A 20,539-nucleotide genomic window follows, 5' to 3' on the forward strand; every position below is an offset into this window, starting at 1 on the left:
ATCTTCTTATTTGTTTTTGTTATCTTCTCACAATTTTTTAAAATATTATTTTAGCTTCTAATTCTATTTAATTTCCTCTTAATCTTTTGCTCACCTCTACTCCCTGTCAACCTCATTTTATTTCCTTGCCTCTTAGCTGTTTTTTGCTACTGTCTTCCTCACTTTATTGCTTTTATCTCTTTATTGCTTCCCTTTTGTTTACCTTTGCTACTATAATTGTCAATTTCACTGCTTTTGACATGTTAGAGCTTGTTTTATTCTGCTTTATTTATTTATATCTGCCCCCTTTATTTACATTCTACTGCATGTTATTGTTTATCTCTTGTTTTGTTTTTACTCCTCTTTGTCTCTCTTTTAGCTTCTCACATCTTACATTTTGGTCCTCTCAGTCTCAGCCTATGTAGCTGGGTTCCCGCATTGCCTGGGTTCCCACTTGGCTCTATTGTTTTTATGGTACTTGATGTCAGTGTCTTGCCTGCATCCTGATGATGTCTGTGATGTCTTAATTGTGTAGTATTGCATGGTGTCTGCGCTCTGACTGATGTCCTGTGATGTCTTGGTTTGCATGGCATCCCATGATGTCTGGGTTTTGATGTACTTTGATCTTGATGAATTATTATCTCAATCATATTTTTGGTTAGATTCTTTAAGTGTTTTGGATTCTGTCAATGTTGTCAGGTTTCATTTGTTCTATCTTCTCTGTCCTTTATTTGGGTTTTGTTGCTTTGTTTTTCTGTTTGCTTCTGCACATCAAAGCACTTTGAAAACCCATAAAGTGCTGTACAAATAAAGTTATTATTGTTATTATCTGTACCTTTTGATGATATTATGGACTGTAGATAGTGGGATACTTAAAGTCTTTGCTATTTTACTTCCAGGAACATTTTTCTGAAATTCTAACACAATTTTAAGATTCAGTTATTTGCAGAATGGTGAACCTCTGCCTATCTTTGTTTCTGAGAGACTTTGCCTCTCTAAACTGCTCCTTTTATACCTAGCTATGTTTCCAATCTGTTGCTGATTAAACTTTCTAGTTACAAAATGCTCCTCCAGGTAATTTTCATTAGTACTTATTATGTTCAAGCCCTTTGTTGCTCCGTCTCTACTATTTTGAAACGTGTTGCTGCCATCAAATTCAAGATAAGCTAATGCAATTTGACTTCATTTCATGACAAAACTTGATTTCTTATTTTCAGCATTTGTCTTTGTAAGGTTGTGAGAATCACCAATACTTCTATAAGTAATGTGAAACAATACATTATTTTAATGTTTTAACTTAAATGGATGTCTGCAAAACCTTTTCTTATGTCATGTCCTGTCCCTTGAAACCCAACCCCAATGCAACAGGAAAACTTCTCACTGTAAAGTACATGGGAAAGAGAAAAATTCAAGAAAATTGCAAATTAGACTTAAATTTTCTATCCACAACTGTAACAGCATACCATTTTTTCCCATTTCCTTTTCTCAAGGTCTCTGTGCTTTTCATAATGATTACAAAGACAGGCTGTATTTTCAAGAGCACTTGAGTCTGTTTTGGAAAATAATTGGGATTTGGATGATTGCATTGCTAAGAGTGAAATTTTATAACCCTCTGACACAGAGTGGAGAGTCACTGAACCACCGACGTCATCTGCTGAGCTGTAATGTGAGTCATAACTGAGAAAATCTAACGAGATATAATCTGTGCATTGATTTCCCAGACATGAAGCACAAATATTTGTCCAGTGTAAACCCTCTGTGAGTCCCCATTCAAAGGCACATTAATCCAGGATTAGAAGCGCTTGTTATTATTATAGTGAGTGCCAGAATGTGGTCTTGGGGATGGGAGCAGGATGTTTTGACAGACCTTTTTCAGGATGAGAGGCAGAGGGCAATGCTCGGGGGACTGTTGCTCTTGGTTTTGGCTCAGAGTCTGGCTGTTGTTGCTGTGGATGATCTGGTTCTCACTGCCCACAGCCTGATTGCTGTTCATCAGAACTGACACCGCCTCTCCCATCTGAACCAGCAGGGACAGCAAGCCTAACAGTTGACAGACACGCACACACTGATTAACAGAGATCAAGGCTGTACAAATATGTACCATTAGTATGCAAATCCTTACTAGAAAGCTATAGAGATTTAGACAAAACAAAGCTATTTTTTAAACAGTTTAGTTCAGTTTTTTGGCTTTATTTGGACTGGACAGTTGAAGACAGGAAGAAAATATGGGGAGAAAGAGTGATGAATGACAGCCACAAAACAGTGTCAGGACTGGGAGTCAGACCAGCAACCAGTGTGACGAGGACTGCAGCCTCTGTGGACGGGACGCCAGCTCTTCTGACGGAGCTAGAACAGTGCTCTGACAACATACTGTTAATGTGAAACACTTGCACTGTAGATAACCAGGGCCAAAGGCATTATGATTTAGAGTTGGCCATCTGTCTGGCTCTCTGTACATCTGGCTAGCCCATTCTTGCAAATATAATATCTCAAGAACGCTTTGAGGGATTTTCTTCAAATTTTGCACCAATGCCTGACCCAAGGATAAACTGAATAGATATTAGAGTCAAAGGTCACCGAGCTTCATGTTCATCACTGCTTGTGGGATTGTGTCCACTCAGATATACAGCTGAACTGAACAGATTTTGGATGTAAAAGGTCGAAGTCACTACGCCTCATGGTTGTTCTCTGCCCAAAAATGTGATTACTTAAGAATGCTTTATCAGATTTATTTCACAGTTTACAAAAATCTGCACTCAGATTCAAGGATGAATTGATTACATATTGGTAGCCGAAGGTAGCCCTGCTTTTGAACACAATATTCAATGATTGCCTTGAGGAACTTTCTTTAACCTTTGCAGAAATGTCCCCTTTGATTCAAAGTTAAACTGGTTAGATTTTGGAGGTTGAAGGTCGAGATCGTTGGGCCTCATACTCTTCCCTTTTTTCTAAACAAGATGTTATAACTTTGTACAAATATTCCTTCTGACTTAAGGTTGCACTAAGAGTTTTGGGGTCCAAAGTCATTGAGCCACATGCACCTTACTTGTGAATAGGGTTGGGTATTGTTTCGGTTTTTATGATACTGATGCTAAATCAATACTTTCAGAATTAGTCCTGGTGCCTTAAAGGGATACTTCAACATTTTGGCAAATTCGCCCATTGCCATAATTCCTATTGTCTTAGTAATAGGTTCAAGCAAGCTGTTTCTAGATCTTGGGGGACCGTTAAACCAGCTGCACCGCTAACGCTATGTCAGAATTTTTGCTTTCCCCCATCAATCTCATCAAATACACAATCCAACAACTCCAAAATGCTCTTGTGGACAAGTTGTGACCTGTACATTTGATTTTGGAGGACGAAGGTCGTTGTGACCTTAAATTTTGGGAGGTCTCAATGGACCTTCCATCATACTACAGCTTCACAGAAACTTTACCTTCTTTAAAGCATTGTCTTTCAAAGTGGCTGTACATTAGTCTTTAATCAAAAAATATATTTTTTTGTTTCTGATAATCCTGCGCACGCACACACAGGCAATTTTTTTGACCCAACACTGAAATCTCAGTGTCCAACAATGCAAACCTCATAGAGGTACTTCACCACCAGGTTGAGTCCTAGTTTAATGATTTAAATGGTTTTGAAAGAAGAACAAATACATATAAAAAGTTCACATATAGGGTGTGCTGGCCAGGACAAAAACTATTGCATTTAATACACACTATTAACACAGTAAATATCCACATTTAGGCCAGATTAAAAAGGGCCAAATAGAGTCAACCCACCACAGAAAGTAACAGAGGAACACAAGTCAATGCAATGAATAATACAGTAAGCATTTTTTTTTTCTTTTCCAATCTTCTGGAGACAAAGTAACAACACCAGCAAAGAATCTGTTTCTTAAACATTAGAAAAGGTACATTTATTCTATCTTATGCTAACAGGAATGTCTTGAGGGAGCTGTTCTTTATTCAGTAGTCTGGGAAAAACACCTTCATAAAAGTGAGCGTGACAAAAAGCAGATCTCTAAAATAACAAGCATTATGTACTACAAACCAGCAGTAAGGCCTAGGCCATCATCCAAACATGTCACACAACCATAAAGATGAGCACAGAGGTACACAAGGCCATTAGGAACCTCTTTTATAAACATCAGACAGAAGCAGACTATGCAAAAATAACACAGTTATCAGTTATTCAATAAGCTATTCAATGTTACCCTTCTGCATCTCCTTTTGAGCCTTCTGGAGACAGACTACTGAATCACAAAAGAAAGACACTATTTCCAAACGTGACAAAAAGTGAATTTTCTATAGATGGAAATGTCTTGAGATGTTAAACTCAGAAAAATCTTAGGTGAGAGAACATACATGGTGTGATGAGCATGGCAAAACACATATAATTAAATATTAACATGTACTATGAAATTAGGATTGTTCCAACAGTAGGGCCCAGGCAAACACATGTCACACATTTATGCATGTGAGCACTGAAGTGCATGAAACCCTTTTGAAACCCTTCACACAAAGAAGAGGAAAACTAGAACTACTGCCTGGCTGTTATATGCCTATGGGAGGTATGCAATTGCTAAACAGGGAAGGTGAAGTGACTGGGTCAATCTACAGTATGGTACAAGGTCACGACAACCTCACAATACGTAGACATGCAGTGGTCTCTGGCATCCAAAATCTAATCAGTTCAACCTCAGGTTTAAGTGAAGCATGGTGCCAAATTTGACCAAAAAAAACTTGAAATGATCTTGAGATGTTATCCCCATAAGAGTTGAGGTCACAGTGACCTTGTACATCCAAAATCTGGTCAGTTCATTCTTGATGAAAGTGGAAATTTGTGCAAAGTTCATCCCTGAAAGGTTCTTGAAATATTGTGTTCACACGGAAGAGATGAGCAGGAGACCCCATCACCTTGACCTTTAACTTCTAAGATAAAATCCTTGATTCAGAGTGGATATTTATGCAAAGACTTGTTTTCAGACATATTTTGGACTTTTATGCCTTTATTTTGAGAGGACATTGGATAGAGTTGGAAAGAAGGACGATGGTGGAAAGGAGCTATAGGCTACCAGTGTACATGGGCCCAAACCTAACTGCCAGTGGTTCCCAAAGTAGGCTTTGCCCCCCGCCCCCCACCCCCTAAGGGGGCGCGAGGTCAGGACGGGGGGCAAAGCAAGGCAAAGCAACACTGGCTAATGACCTCAGCACTGTAGAAGAGGAGTAGTTTCTTGGTGTCACCTCAGATTGAACAATGCTATTGCAGTTCTAATCCAAGACAATGTCAATATTTTGGAGTGGAGTGGAAAAAGAGTACCCACTGCTTGGCACGACAGCCTTTTTTTTCTGCTACAAATCAGAGCTGGACATTGAAAATAAACTGAGAGTGGCTGACATCCAGGACTCAGGAAGATCTGTAGCATCAAATAAGCCCACAATAGTCACTGTCATTATTGCAGGACTAGGTGTATAAATCTTAAAGATGTTTAGTAAGTTCTTATTTTTGGGGAATTGTTTCTCTTCATAGAGTTAAATTATGAAAACTCAAAATTTGTAGGTTTTATTTTGCAGTGAATTCTAAAAAGAAAAGGAATTGGTAAGCAAAACTGTTAATGATGATGTGTTTTTCATACATTTTAATGTTTTTACATGTTGATATGTAAGGTGAGGGTTAGGGGGGACCTGAAAATATTTTCATTGTCAAAAGAGGGGCCTGACAGAAAAAGTTTGGGAACCACTGTGCTAGCCCTATTTTTGGAACGTTTGAAGAAAATCCTTGAAAGCATTTTTAAATAACTTGCTGATGAAGATTTCGTGGACAGACACACAGACAGATGAGCCAGTAACACTGTGCTTCGAGCCCTTTTTTGCAGGCATGAAGGCATAAGAAGATTGTGCATGAGCACATGTCTGAAGTAAACACAGGATACTTAATGGATACACACTCAGCCTCTAAACCCAGCTATGCCCTTATTTGCCCCCCAAAGTCAGCCATGTAGACTAACTGAGCAGCAAAAACCTAGCACTGCACCACTAGGGTTGTCAAGCTGCAACCTTGCTGTTTGACTCACTTTGTCTCCTGACACCTCTAGATGTAATCCATAGTAATCAGTAATCCATACTAGCTCTCACCCCCCCACCATGCCAACATGGAGACCATCTTCATCTTCCCTACCACATTACAGCCCCAAACAGCAACACATGATGAAGAGTTTAGCAAAAAACAACTTTACAATAGCCAGCTACATCACTTCTTCATTATTAACCCTCAAGAGATAAAACAATGAAACACAAAACAGAAAAACACAGTGCCATACAGATGAGAACAGAGGTGCATGAGTCAACAGAGGTGCTCGACTGCAGACAAGAACAGAACAAAGTGTGCAAAAATGAGACCTCGAACACACATAATTTGTTATGTAATAAACTAGAAATGATGCCAAGCTGCATGAATTTTTCATAAGCGAGACATTGTATTAAGATTTTATTATAGAGAAACACAGTCTTAAATCAAAAACCAAAGAAACCACTCTGTGAAAGTTAAATATGACCACATTTCTTATTAAGGGAATGTCTTTGGAACTCTGCACATACCACAGGGCTGGGAGAAAAGCCTGAAGAGAGATTGCACAAATACTGTGTTGAGCATGACAATAAGCAGATCCCTTCAATATTAAACATGTATGAAGCCAACAGTGAGGTCTTGCTTAAAATCGCTCTACCATACAGATGAGCACAGATCAACAGGAGTCGACTCCATTACACCAATAATTCAACAACAGACTGTGCACAAATAAGACCTCAAACGCACCATTACCAATAACGTAATAAACTATTTTATGTTGCCCTGCTGCATGTTTTTTTTTATATCAGGCTTCTGGAGAAAAGATATTAAACAAAAAAACAAAGAAATATTTTTTTCAGAACAGGGAAAAGTAAAATTCTAATTAGCAGCATGCCTCTAGCACTCTGCAGACAGACGCATGTGTACACTGTACAATTTAGAGCTAGATACACATATTTAGTCACTTACATTGAGTCCATCCAACTTTCAGCCTCACTGTGCACTTTTTGCCATATAGCTTCTGACTGGTCAGATGAATTTCTAGCATGTTTGATATTTTAGCTGTAAGACTGCACCGACCACCACCTTCATCATGCGAGTGCCGGTAAAAATACCCACCAACAACAACCAAAAACAAAAAACAAAAACACACCTTAGACCTAAGGCTCCTACGGGTCCTAAAAACACTTCAGAAAATTACACACTCAGTGTGCAAAGATCTATAGTGTTGATAATAGCCTTTACACACTGGGTCTACTAATTTTGGGTGCATTTCCTTTTTTTTTTTTTCCAAATATGTAATCAAAAAAAAAAAGTCAGACACTCGAACCTTGCACACTGTCTGTTGCTTTTTTATTTACTTTCACTGCAAAAATTCTTAAAATATGGCCAATTTTTTCATACTGCAAGCCTGTGACTCCATCACGCCTTTAAAATCACGCTGGATCCATCCTGACAGACAGCTTCATACAGCATGCATATGCATCATAGCGGTGTGCCAAGTTGGAGAGATGGAGAACAAATTTTTAATTCAGTCTGTTATGTTCTGTGAAAAGACTACAAATGTATGCCCTCATCTGTTATATTTCCATGCTGAGCTCCACAGAGTACACAGGCAACTCACGATGTTTGAAGTGAAGCTTCACTGCGAAAGATAGAGTGAGAAAGGGAGAGTGAGGGGCGGGGGACGAGAAGGAAGCAGCGTAATCACCCATCTAAATTATGTGTACTTATGTGAAAATTTTGCACAAAATCAAACCTGTTCTGAAAAAAAAAAAAAATGTAAAAAAAAAAATAAAAATGACAAAGAAAGTCAAAGGCCTTCAGACAGTGGTTTGCAATCATCATCTTGGAGTGCAAACTTGGTAGCTCACAATGCTGCTGATGAATTTGGTCACTCTTTTATGTCGGATTTTAGGCACTACTTGATGTTGCTAATGTGTATTGGTCATGATATATCAATTGCCCTCCTGTATTTATATATTGCTGCTACTGCATCTTGTACATTTTATGATTATGCTCTGCACTTTATAAAACTTACAGAATGGGGTATATTTATGGTTTTATTTAGTGTGTTAGGCCTTAGCCTTTAAAATATATATATATATGAAAATTTTAGACTACTTTCTTACCTTTAGACAATTTGTATGTAATAAGACTTATTTAGTGTTAGTGTCATGTGGGACAACAGATGGAAATTAGTGACGGTAAATCTGGTGCAACCATGTTTGCACTTACATTTTATGAATGATCAATGTCATTGCACAATGTCCCTTGATAAAGAAACAAATAAATAAAAAGAAATACAAGACAATATCAGCAGCAGCAGCAGGAAGCTGCAGAAATGTTTTTTTTAAATGACGGCCTCTCTTGTTTAAGGATGATTGTACAGATTTTTTAAAAAGAAGGAATAAATGGTTAGCAAATATACTTGGGTGGCTGTAAATATACAGAGGCTGCCCAAACAAGTATTGTGTGTGGCAAACACAGTCGGGGGTTTGATCCCCAGCTCCTGCAGTCACATGTCCATGTCTCCATTAAAAAAATGCTGCTTCAACTGTAGCACCAGTGGCATGTGAATATCTATGGATGCGTCTGGATGGGATAAGTACTGATAGTAACTTTACATAGCAGCCTTTACATCAGTGTGTGAATGTGGATTTAATGAGTGTGAATGGATAAATGTGGCCTATTGTGTTATAAGCCCTATACAAGTCCATTTTGCCATTTGTAGGTACAACACCAATCCAAGGCCTTGCCCTAAATCCAGACATGTGTCAAAATGCCATTGGGATAACTGAGAACCCCTTCTGGAACTCCTTATACAAATATACATATAATTATACATAAGATTATACAATTCAGACATCAACCAACGATGCCCAAGTAACACATCAAACAGCAGAAAAAGAAGCTCTTCAATGTCGCCTAGCTGCATGTTTTTGTTCTCAGATCTCTGGAGACAAATAAAAAAAAAACAAGCCACATTTTTTTATCACTATAAAAGCTGTATTTCTATAAACGGCAATGTCTTGATCATGCTGCACATACCACGTGGCTCCAGCCTTGTGATGAGCATAACAAAAAGCAGACCACTTAAATATTAAACATCTATGTTCTGCACACCAACAGCGCTGCCAAAAATCCAAACATGTCACACCACCATAAAGACGAAGTCAGAGAAACAGGACTCCACCGAGATCCTGCTTTATTCAGACTAAATCAGACAGTGCAGAAATGTGCAATCACTGATTATATAATAAGCTTTAATGTTACTCAGAAAGCTGCATGCTTTTGCTGCTTCCCTTCTGTTTGTCTTCTGGACACAAAGTAATAAATCACAAAACAAACAATTTAGTAAACATAGGAAAAAGCCCAATTTGTTTTCATGGGAACGGCTTGAGCACTTTGTTTTTGGTACAGCGGGGGAGATAAAGAATAATAATCCTGTTTAATTCCTCCATCATGCTGTTCTCACCAGGTCTGCGAGGAAGAGATTATTAAGATTAAATCATCTGAATCATACAGAAACAGCAAAAGCTCAACTGCAGCTCCGGCTATTTGGACTTCCAAACTAAAATGTATTGAACGTCCCCCCAAGTGATGAACGTGAGATATAAACTTCTAATATCTAGAAGGTAACAGCTCCTTTTCTCAATTTAATTAGGCCATTCTGGAGATCAGCAAAGCCCTTACAAATAACAGGATTTAATCCTCTTAACTCAAAACTCTCAGAATATAACAAACTCTTTCATCCCAGATGAATCCTTTGATTCTTTTTTAATTGACCACTTGCTAAAGAAGATTCTGTATCTTCACGAATAAGCTGATGATAGACAAGATATTTTATGATTTATTATTCAAATCAAAAGAAGGGATAATAAATTCATAAATTCCATTTACATGTTACTGGTACTTTCTTTAATTAAAGCAGTTTAATGTTAACAGCATATGTAGAAGGGCTGCTCAATTATGGCAAAAATCCCAATTAAATTTATTTTGATTGATACTGAGATCAGGATGATAAAAATAAGAACTCATTGATTTAAAAGTATTCAAATCATGTACATTTGTTAATCTTCTGTTACTTGAGATGCCCTAAGGTTTCTTGTAGCCAATCACACATCACCAATGAGTGAGATTGGCTGATCATCAGTAACACAACTTACCCAACAGGCTTTAATCTGCTGGTTTCAACAAGGATTTCAGCAAGTATGTCAACAACAGATTAATTTTTTTTAACCAAAGGCACTTAAAACAAAGTGTGGGGTATTTTACCACAGCTGTTATGAAGATGCAGCAACTCAGCAGTCGCAGCTGCAGCAGCAACAACAGACTGAGTATTAACCAGGGGATCAGATCGGTGACTCCCAGCATTATCACTGATGCTTCCAATCCTATTTATTTGATATCAGCTAATTATGATTGGTTGCTAAAAAATCTGGGTATCCTCACACAGTGGCAAGCTATTCTGAACAATTTGAAAATGAAAACAATGAATAAAAAAGTGAAAGAGAAAGGAAAAAGGTTTCTACAGGCGGCAGAGTTTAGTTTATTTTATTTTTTTTAATTAAAAACAAAAATCTGTCATGTGCTACTGATTCATCAACCTGCTGTTGCACCTGGATCTTAAAGGGAATGAGAGCTGAAGTTTGGTTGATTTTAGTGATTGTTTACTCAAAACATACCCATTTTAAACAATGTACATAATCTCTTCTTATTTCCCTCTATGTTTAGGTTTTAGCTGGGATTTTGGCCCATCTGGATAGCAAAAATCTAAAAAGTATACAGAGTGCCTATAAAAAATCCCCTCCAACCACCTTGGAAGTTTTACCCTTTGATTGATTTACTAAATCAATCACAGTCAATATAATTTGGCTTTTTTTGACCAAAAATAACCCTGTTTTCATGTCAAAGTGAAGACCGATTTCTAAGTAATGTCGACAAAATGAAGATATGTACGTTCAAATAAATGCATAAATATTCACCCTCTTTAAGTCAGTATTTAGTAGAGTCACCTTTGGCTGCAATAACAGCACTGAGTCTGAGTCTCAATCAGGCTTGCACATCTGACACTGTAATTTTACTCCATTCTCCTTTGCAAAGCTCTGTCAGGTTGTACAGGGATCAGGTGTGAACAGCCCTGTTCAAGTCCACAAATTCTCTATTGGACTGAGGACTGGGCTTTGACCCAGCCACCCCAGAACATTCACCTTGCTGTCTTTAAACCATTTCTGTGTAACTTTCTCAGTATGCTTCAGGTCATTGTCTTGCTGGAAAATAAATCTTCTCCTAAGCCGCACCTCTCTTGCAGACTGAATAGGATTGTCTTCTAGGATTTTCCTGTTTTGCTGGATTCATTTTACCCTCTACCTTTAAAAGCTGGCCTCCAAAAAGCATCCCCACAGCATGATGCTGCCACCACCGTGCTTCACAGTGGAGATAGTGTGTTTGTGGTGATGTGTAGTATTTGGTGTCTTGCCTGTCCCAAAAGCACCAAACTGGTCTCATCAGACCAAAGAACTTTCTTCCACTTGACCATGGAGTCTCCCACATGCCTTTTGCCACTAGTCCAGATCTAATCTGAGTTTTCTTCAACAGTGTCTTTCTCTTTGCCACTCTCACATAAAGTTTTGACTGGTGAAGACTGTTGTCTGCAGAGTCTCTCCCATCTCAGCTGCTGAAGCTTCATAGAAATGTCAGTGCAAATTAGACAGTGTGCAGGAGTTTAGCTGCCTTTTAAAACATAAACATGAACATAGCCAGTATTAGGTGCCTATGACTTCTGTTTTCATTGATATGAAAGGTTGCTTTGCACATGATTTATAGCGAATCCCGCCAAAGTGGAGTAAATCAGTTTGAATAATTTCAAACCAGGTCAAAGATGTGTCTTTTTAACCCTCAGGGGAGAACCTGTGGTCGCTTCTGCTGAAGAACATCATGTCTCAGGCCGTGCTACTTCCAGATATTGAGGGTGACTCGGTCCCTGACCTGCTTATCACCACGCTGCCTGCAGATAAGGTAAGGTTACTCATCCACCCTTAAAATCATGTATGCATTAATGAAGACGGTGTTATTATAGTTCTGCGTCAGTGATAGGCAAGCTGAAGGCTTTACAGCACTGTGGAAAAGCATTTCCCCCCTCACTGATTTCTTAATGTTTTGCATATTTGTCACACTTAGATGTTTCAGAACATCAAGCAAATATTAATATTAGACGAAGATAACCCAAATAATTACAAAATGCAGTTTTCAAATGTTGATCTTATTTATTAAAGGAATAAGACTAATAACTGGTTGTTTTATCTATGTTGGGAGCAGCAGCAGGCTAGCATTTGCAAACACAGACTAAGGAATATGGATTAACCAGTGACTGGACCTTCCAGACACAGATGTCTTTATACTACAATCAAAAGGGGCACATTTGCTGCACTCAGGTGATCCCCATTTCACTAATTGTGAGACTACTAGCATCAGCTGGTTGGACCTCTGTTGACTTAGGTCAGCCACTTTAAAGGGGTGAATACTTATGCAATCTCTTATTTTACATTACAGGGCTCTACGTTAACTTTTTTTGCCCATAGCGCTGGTGCTACAGAGGTTGACAATCTTGTAGCACAGAACAAAAAACCTGTAGCACAAGATATAAAATGTTTGTTACATCTCTAAAACCAACATGTAACCAAAATATATGCTTAGTAAGTGAATGTACTTGAAAAACAAAACCAAAACAGCCTAAATTACAGCTCTCACTAATGTCTACCAAAGCAAACAGCCAATCGCAGAGAAGAGAGGCACTGATGGTTCATCTCATCATTCAGACAACAAGAAATGCACACTGGGGGCTCAAAATTTCCACATAATTTATAGTCCGATATTCCCGATATAGTTATTTTATGCATTGTGCATGGCAAAAGCTGGGATACATCGAGTATACTTGATATATCGCCCAGCCCTACTGTCTTTTGAGCTGTTATTAAAATTCTGCACACTCCATCGACATAGATGATGAGAGCATAATACCAAGAACACCTTTCAAGATAAAGCACTCTGGTGTACCAATTCTACCCACTACAACTGAAGGAGTAAACATAAAGTAGAACCATTACCTTTACGACCGTGTAACAAAAACTTACTACGTGGAAGCATCATAAAAGTACACTTTATGGTAGAACTGTTGTCTTGGACTGCATTTAACTGCATGAATGGTCTTAATATTATGGCTGATCAGTGTGACAGACAGACATTTTTCTCACCAACACAGTTGTTAACGAGTTGAGGGGAGGTGGCGTTGGTTAATGTCTGCAGCAGCAGGAAGCACACTCGGTCTCTAATGGTTGTGGGTAAGGACTGAGCAGCCAAGCCCCCGGCTGTACCAAACAGTCTGAGCCACAAATACATGGTTGAGGCCTTGAGTGCTTCATCTGGGTACAGCAGAGCAGAGCACAGGTGATCCAGTAGAGGTGCTAATGGATAGAGAAGAGGCAGATGGATAAGGACATAAACAAACAGGATTTAAACAGGGCAGAATAGATATATGATTATCATCTGGAAACAAAGTAATTTTGGCACAAAAGAAAGAAAGAGGATGTAAAGCTTATTTTGAAAGAATCCCAAACTAACAAAGAATGACTGAAGTGAGGTGACAGAACAATGCAGAGCAAATCGTCAAGAACAAAGAGTGTTTGTGAGTTTCATTTTAACAGCCTCTTCAACTATGAAAGAAAACGGTTGAGCAACATTGGAGGAAAAGTTGCAATGATGATGAAAGGATTGAAGACAGGCTAGTGGGGAGAAAAAGCAGTAAAATGGCGCGCCTGAGTGAGCTGGTGCAAAAAAAAAAAAAAAAAAAGGTGGATATAAAAATACACAGAACTGGGAGAAGAGTATCTCTTGGTGCACAGCAGGCAGATGCCTGAGAGTCCCAAATTCACAGTCTAGCAGAGAAAGCATGGCTTAGAGTCACAAACAGAGAAACTGAACGACAGACTAAAAGAGAGACTCATGCAGAGGGTGATGCTGGAATCTACAAAAAATAGGAAAGAATGAAGACGAAGGTCTTCTTAAGTTAAAAAGAGAGCGCTAGAGGCTGAGGAGAGTATAACAAAAGATTGAAGACAAGAAGGACACAAACCAGGTGTCATCATCCAATTAAACATTTAAGGCAGAATGACACATTCCCTGTCTTACAGCCCTCAAGACCTAAATATTCCGAGACAAAATGTCATCTTCTTAAAAGTAACATACTTAAGTAAGTGAAAGAATCTACTGAGACCCAAAATATCATCGCTTAGTGAAAAGAATGATACATTTGTCAATAGAATCAGTTTGGAGTAATACGCCTGGCAGCAGTGGCTAAGCTTGGAGGGATTTCAGTTAGGACTAAAGCTGTCGAGAGACCAGAATTTTGAATTTGATAAGATGCTAGTTTAACTCATACAAAATCAAAACCTGTGTTAATACAACAGCATTAAAAAAGATCTTCTAGACCAGGGGTGTCAAACTCAAGGCCCGGGCACCAAATCTGGTCCATGGTACAGTTATACCACAAGATCAAAACATATCTTTTTTAAAACTAGCACAGCGGTATGAGGTATGCAGATTACCTCCAGTATAAAAATGTAAACTTAACCCGAATGATTCAAAATATCTCTGTTAAGGCATAGTTTTACAAAATAAAGAGTAGAAATAATTAGAAATTTCATGTCAGTTTTCAGTTTCACAATTATGACTTAAGCTTATGATTGTGATTTTAATGTAAAATTTTGGCTTTTCAATCTATGATTTTGACTTTTTATCTAATTTTTGACCTTTAAGATTCAGATTATTAAAATTTAGGTCATATTTTGACCTTTTTGCACATTTGATTTCAAATTTTATGTCATGTTTTCCCTTTTTTCACTCCTAACTTTGACTTTTAAGCCCATATTTTGACCTTTTAGTTCTGACCTTTAAGACTCATGATGTTGACTTTTATTTCATATTTTGACCTCTAAAACTCATGATTTCAGCTTTCTCTCTGATATAGTTGCATTTTAAAACATTCTGACTTTTAGTTTTTGGTTTTTGACCTTTTGAACAAAAAGGTCTGACTTTTTATCTCAGATTTTGAGCCTTCAAATTTACTATTTTGACTGCTTTTATCTCAAAACCATTTAAAATCAGTGCAAAATTTTTTCCCCTTGTAATTTATTGCTGGTGAAAATGAGGATGACAGTTTATGGTTCAGTGTTGACCCTGTTAGGCCCTCAGGTTTAATCTCAATTCAGAATCTGGCCTCTGCTGTGATTGAGTTTGACACCCCTGTTCTTGACGGTCAAATCTGGTGAATTAATTTTGTTTTCTTGACTTCAAACCTCCACATAAGAAGCATCAAACTGTCTCAAATATAGTTATGCAGGTTTGCCATAAAAATAAATGTCTGCAGTGATATGCTCTCTTTCTTTATTTCCTTTTTTTCTTGTTTAGGTTATTTTATGGGTGTCAGTATTTGTCCAGGGCTGTAAAGCCATCATCCGTCTGCAGGCTGGATGTAAGGGAAATTGTCATGGACCAGGAGACATTGCTGTCTGTCTCCTCTGCTTTCCATCTATGTGTGACAGACTCTAACATTACATGTGCAGCTTTAAGAATTGTAAAATGAGACTTAATAAAATGAATTTGCTGACTGGTAACCTGAACAGTTATTTAGAACAGATGATGAGATGGAGGGCTATGTGAAGAGAGGCAGGTCTTCAGCATCAATCAGACAAAGGAGCAGAGGTGGAAAAAGTACCAGACTATTGTACTCAAGTAAAAGTAGAGTTACTCTGGTTAAAATTCACTAGAGTAGAAGTAAAAGTACTGGTCTATAAATCTACTCAAGTAAAAGTAAAATAAAGTCATTTAAAATGGACTCAAAGTACTGAGTAGCTACTTTTGATACCCAAGGGTCTTTCACAGTGAAATATGACCTGTCCTTAATGTGCAATAACAACAGGAAAATATGGAACTCCAACCAGTTTATTCATAATAAGATTTGATCTACCTAAAGTATAATGTAGCAGCTGTTTTGGGAAGAAATATGGAGTCATTCTCTTGCTATGTGCATGTACTGACCATCATCTGTTGTGAAAGCTAAACAACTGGTTTGTTTTTCATGTTGTTGGCAGAACGCTTGGACCTCCTTGTCGTGGCTTTTAGTGTTTATTTTTACTCAGTACTCAATGCTTTTTAGAATGTAATCAAGTGCAATACTTAACTCAAAAATACTTCAGTAAAGTAAAAGTAGTGATTTTTAAAACTAATTTTAAAAAAGTACAAGTACACAAAAAAGCTAGTCAGTTACAGTGATTTGTGATTTGAGTTAATGTATGTTACAACCAGCTCGCTAGGGAAAGGGAAGTAACATAAAAACCCAGGTGTTAAGGTTTAAATAAAGTTATTTATTAACAAAAGTAAAGGTTGGTTGACAATAAACAAAAGTGAGGCAACTAAGGACTAAAACGTGCTGTGTAAAAGTGACAAAAGGAGAACTAAAAGACTCTAAACTAGAGTTATTAGAACTTACTAAAGTTTTACCAAAATAAAAGAAAACAAAAACCTAACTACTCTAATTAACAAAAGGAAATACAAAACAGCACCCAACTAACAAATAAAACTAAGTGTGTGTATAAGTACTAATTTGGCTAGACAAAGACCACAAATCTAGTTCCTCAGCAAGTTTACAGAATTATCAGAAGTTTAACAACAATTAACAAAGAGGCACACGAGCATGGCTGGCTACAGCTTGCTGATGGGTTCTGGTCTGCCAGCTCCTTTTATAGCCTTCCTTTATAGTCTGATGAGTGGATAGGGCTGTTCTGATTGGTGGATAGGGCTGTAGGTCCTCCGTGCCAATCAGGCTTCCCTTGCGCAGGTGGACGGAGTCACTGAAATGAGGTTCTTGCAGCAGCGGCAACCTGAGAGCTGCAGATTGCACTTAAGCAAGAACACTCACACATGCAGGCATACACACACACTCAAAGAGAGAGTAAAAATCCCCAGCGGTCGTAACAATGTAATTAGTTACTTTCCACCCCTGCTGCTGAGGTGTTGGAGTGTTTCTAACTTCTTTAGATTGACCTGCTGTGAAAACAATCAGAAGATAGCATCTTACTCCATGTCACTGCTTTGTTTTAGCAACAGGACACTGGCAATCTCCCTCAGGTGATTGCCCATTGCTGCAGGCTGTCCTCGCTCTGCACTCATGGCATCTTTAGGTTGAAATACATATGTATATCTGTTTTTCCTTCAAAACTTTGATATTTTCAGTACAATTAAAATTAAAAATAACTGTAACTGTATTGTTGAAAGCACATGAAAAAAACTAACACTGAAGTATAAAAAGTGCTGGCATCCTTGGCAGGTGCCAGTTCTAGTCCCAGCATGGACCGATTGTGAACTGTGTAATTGGGGTTGATTGATAAAGAGATGCCAGTTCACTCCACAAGCATGTGCTTCAACAAGATGCGGAGTCACTGTGAGTCACTCTGGTTAGGGCTATGCATCTTTACTGATCTCAATCAACCAATCAATTAATCAGTCTTTGTATATTGCAAATCATAACCAAAGTTACCTCAAGACACTTTACAAAGAGGGCAGACCGTACTCTCTGATGTGGCCTATTATCATAAAGACCAGTGCTATTCACTTTTATATATTAAAATATATAAAAGTTAAAAATGTAATTAATTTAATAGATGGCTGAGTTTAAATTCATGTGGCTCCAGTGGCATGATTCAATTTTATACAACAATGAACATGCTTACACAGGGGAATATGCTAACAATAAACTAATAACCCAGCTCTATTAATCAGGTCTCTGGATATCAAGTAAGATTATGCATGCATTATAATGGCCACAGCATTGCATTAAAGAGGACTTATTTAGGTACAAAAGCATAGTTGACTGGTTGATAGATACGACTTTTAAGTAAGTTATTCTATTTTTTGCATCCCAGCAGCTCCATTTCCACCATAAAACAATAAACAAGTATTCAAATATTGATATTGAAAGTGTTTTGCATTGTCTGAATCTCTCTTTCAAGTAGGTAAAAGGTAGAGAAGAGCAGACTAATACGGATCAATTTCTAGCTCTAATTATTTACAATGTACTGGTTTATACACACTGTTTGAAAATGATTTGTTAAGATGAGATAAATGTATTGATTTTGTCATGATCTGTCTTGTGTGTAGGGGCTGTGTTCATTTTTTGTTGGTATATTTGATGTACTTTGCTGTTGATCTCTCCTGGATTACTATTATTTGGGGACAGTTCATGTTAACTTGATAATGTTATCTTATTATGTTATTTGATGATACCAGGATGACATTGCTGAATATTTGTTCAATCATTAGTTAATTTTTCATCATATTTCCATCAGAGATGGTTGCTGTAAATGACCAGGCACAAAAATATAATATTAATTTATTCATACACACATTTCAAACACCAAACACAGGATTATAAGGGCCTTTAAAGCACTTTTTATGTTGGATTAAACTCTATTTAATTATTGGATTGATTGCTGCATATAAAAGTGTTTCAGTCTTGTCCTAGTAAAATGAAGAGCCTTTACTTCAGGTTTGATGGTTAATATTGAAGGCAAGGCACAGACAGAGACACAGAAGAGGTTAGAGAGAGGAACATCGGATAAGGACTATAATAGAGTGACTTTAAGAACAGAGAAATAAACATTGTTTAGTGTAGGGCAAAAGCTGGAAGGAGAAAGAATCTGTGACTATGGAATAGAGAGAGTTAGAGATGACAGAGGAGAAGAGTCGAGCCCATGCCAGGCTGCGCTGTGAAGCAGATCAAAACCCATGTGAGCCAGAAGAGGCTCCAAGACATGTTTGATTAAACCAAAATATATGAGTCGGCCAAGAAAGGAGCCAGGCTTAAAAGAGAAGGGGACTGAAGAAGGGAGGTGGGAGATGAGAGAGTGGTTAAAGGATGTGGGGGAAATGAAAGCTTTACTGTTGTTTAACGACCACATTTCATGAAGCGTGCACACAAACAGACAGACGCACAAAGAGCTGGAACAAAAAAGATTAAACATTTTTCTTACGCTCTCTTTGAGGAGAAAACCAAAGGTTCGTACCTTTATGCCTTGTTTACTGCCTCGCTACCCCACTGTGACGCTTTTCACTCCGCACTACCACAATGTGTTTATCCTATGATCTGCTCCAAAGTCTTTTTTCCTCTGTTGTTTTCCACTCTATTCTTAAACCTGTTGAACTAAACCTTTCTTTGGCTTACTCGGCAGCTTTTATTGTTGCTGCTCACTTTGTTTCTGACTAACAAATGCATTTGTTCAACACAGTCCAATAAATCCCCTCATACCAAACATACTTCAGCGTGTTTTTGTTGGTTTCTCTCTTAAGTCTGCGCAGAAATTAAGTTTAAACTGTAAGCTGATATGCTACTGGAGAGAAAGCTCTCCACTGATTTTAAATTGAGTGTTGTGACTACACTCAACGTGAGCATCAGTGACAAATTCCACCTGAATTACAATGATTTCCATTGTAGGGTCCCGACAGCATGTAAGTGATGCAGCACGATGCAACATGAAGTTTTCCTCTGTTATCCCATTTCTATTTTCCTCTCTGTCTCTCATGTTGAGATGGGCAAGGAACAAGGAAAGAGGGAGATGAGAACGAATCCATATCCATGTTTGAGATCGATTATGCACCGCCTTGTGTCAACACAGATAAAATTATTTGGCTTAAACTTGTCGAAGACCCACTGATACTACTACCCTATACTACATCCTACTACCATAACGCCATCACACTACTGTTTGTCTACATTAAAAACAAATGGCTAGCTGTCATTCAGTTAAAGGAGCCTGATATCATAGGGCAGAGAATAACATTTTTAACAGCTGCAACGTGGATAGTGAAGATGCAATGCAACACAATGCAATGTGATGTCTGATGCTTGCATGCTGTCAGGACATGATGTAACTGATGGATTAGTGGTGAGTTGGCTGAAAGGCAAAGCTTTCAATCTACCAGCTTTTCCATGTTCCAGTGTTCATCCTGGATTTGGGTGATAACTAAAAGAATGGTCAGGCTCTGCCTGAAGCTCAGAATATGTGATTTTTTTGGTCGGCACCATGTCAAGACTATGCTACTAAAATCTTGTCCCATCTTAGGTGATAGCCTGGCAACACTACAAGTGTGGTCCCAACTGCTCATCGTATGCTGACGTCGCTACTTGCTGGGTTTCCATTACAGCTTTTCGCGAAATAAAAGCAATATGCCTTACATTTCGACAAAGTACAATTGTGCTTTGAATGTGTTTCCATTGATGGGAGTTTTGGGTATGAGCCACTCAATTCTCGAAAAAATCTCATCTCGCAAAATTCTGCTGCAAGGAAGCTGGATGCTTAAAGCCTGTTGCGTGCTGGTACGGTTATGATTACTTCTACAGCGGTTGTCTTGACAATTTTGAACAAAAGATAAAGGC

At 38.1% G+C, this 20,539-nt stretch overlaps 1 protein-coding gene across 1 annotated transcript in view; it reads right to left on the reverse strand.

Moving 5' to 3' along the window:
* LOC121529509 (meiosis inhibitor protein 1) overlaps window positions 1–20,539 on the reverse strand; it is a 141,991-nt gene that overhangs the window by 106,401 nt on the left and 15,051 nt on the right. Inside the window, exons 6-7 of the mRNA XM_041817425.1 lie at window positions 13,305–13,514; window positions 1,847–2,019 (exon numbers count right to left, since the gene is read on the reverse strand). Coding sequence (XP_041673359.1) covers window positions 1,847–2,019; window positions 13,305–13,514 — 383 coding nt within the window. The remainder of the gene's footprint in view (window positions 1–1,846; window positions 2,020–13,304; window positions 13,515–20,539) is intronic.

This window comes from Cheilinus undulatus, linkage group 21 (genome assembly GCF_018320785.1).
Source record: "Cheilinus undulatus linkage group 21, ASM1832078v1, whole genome shotgun sequence".
NCBI classification, from domain to species: domain Eukaryota; kingdom Metazoa; phylum Chordata; class Actinopteri; order Labriformes; family Labridae; genus Cheilinus; species Cheilinus undulatus.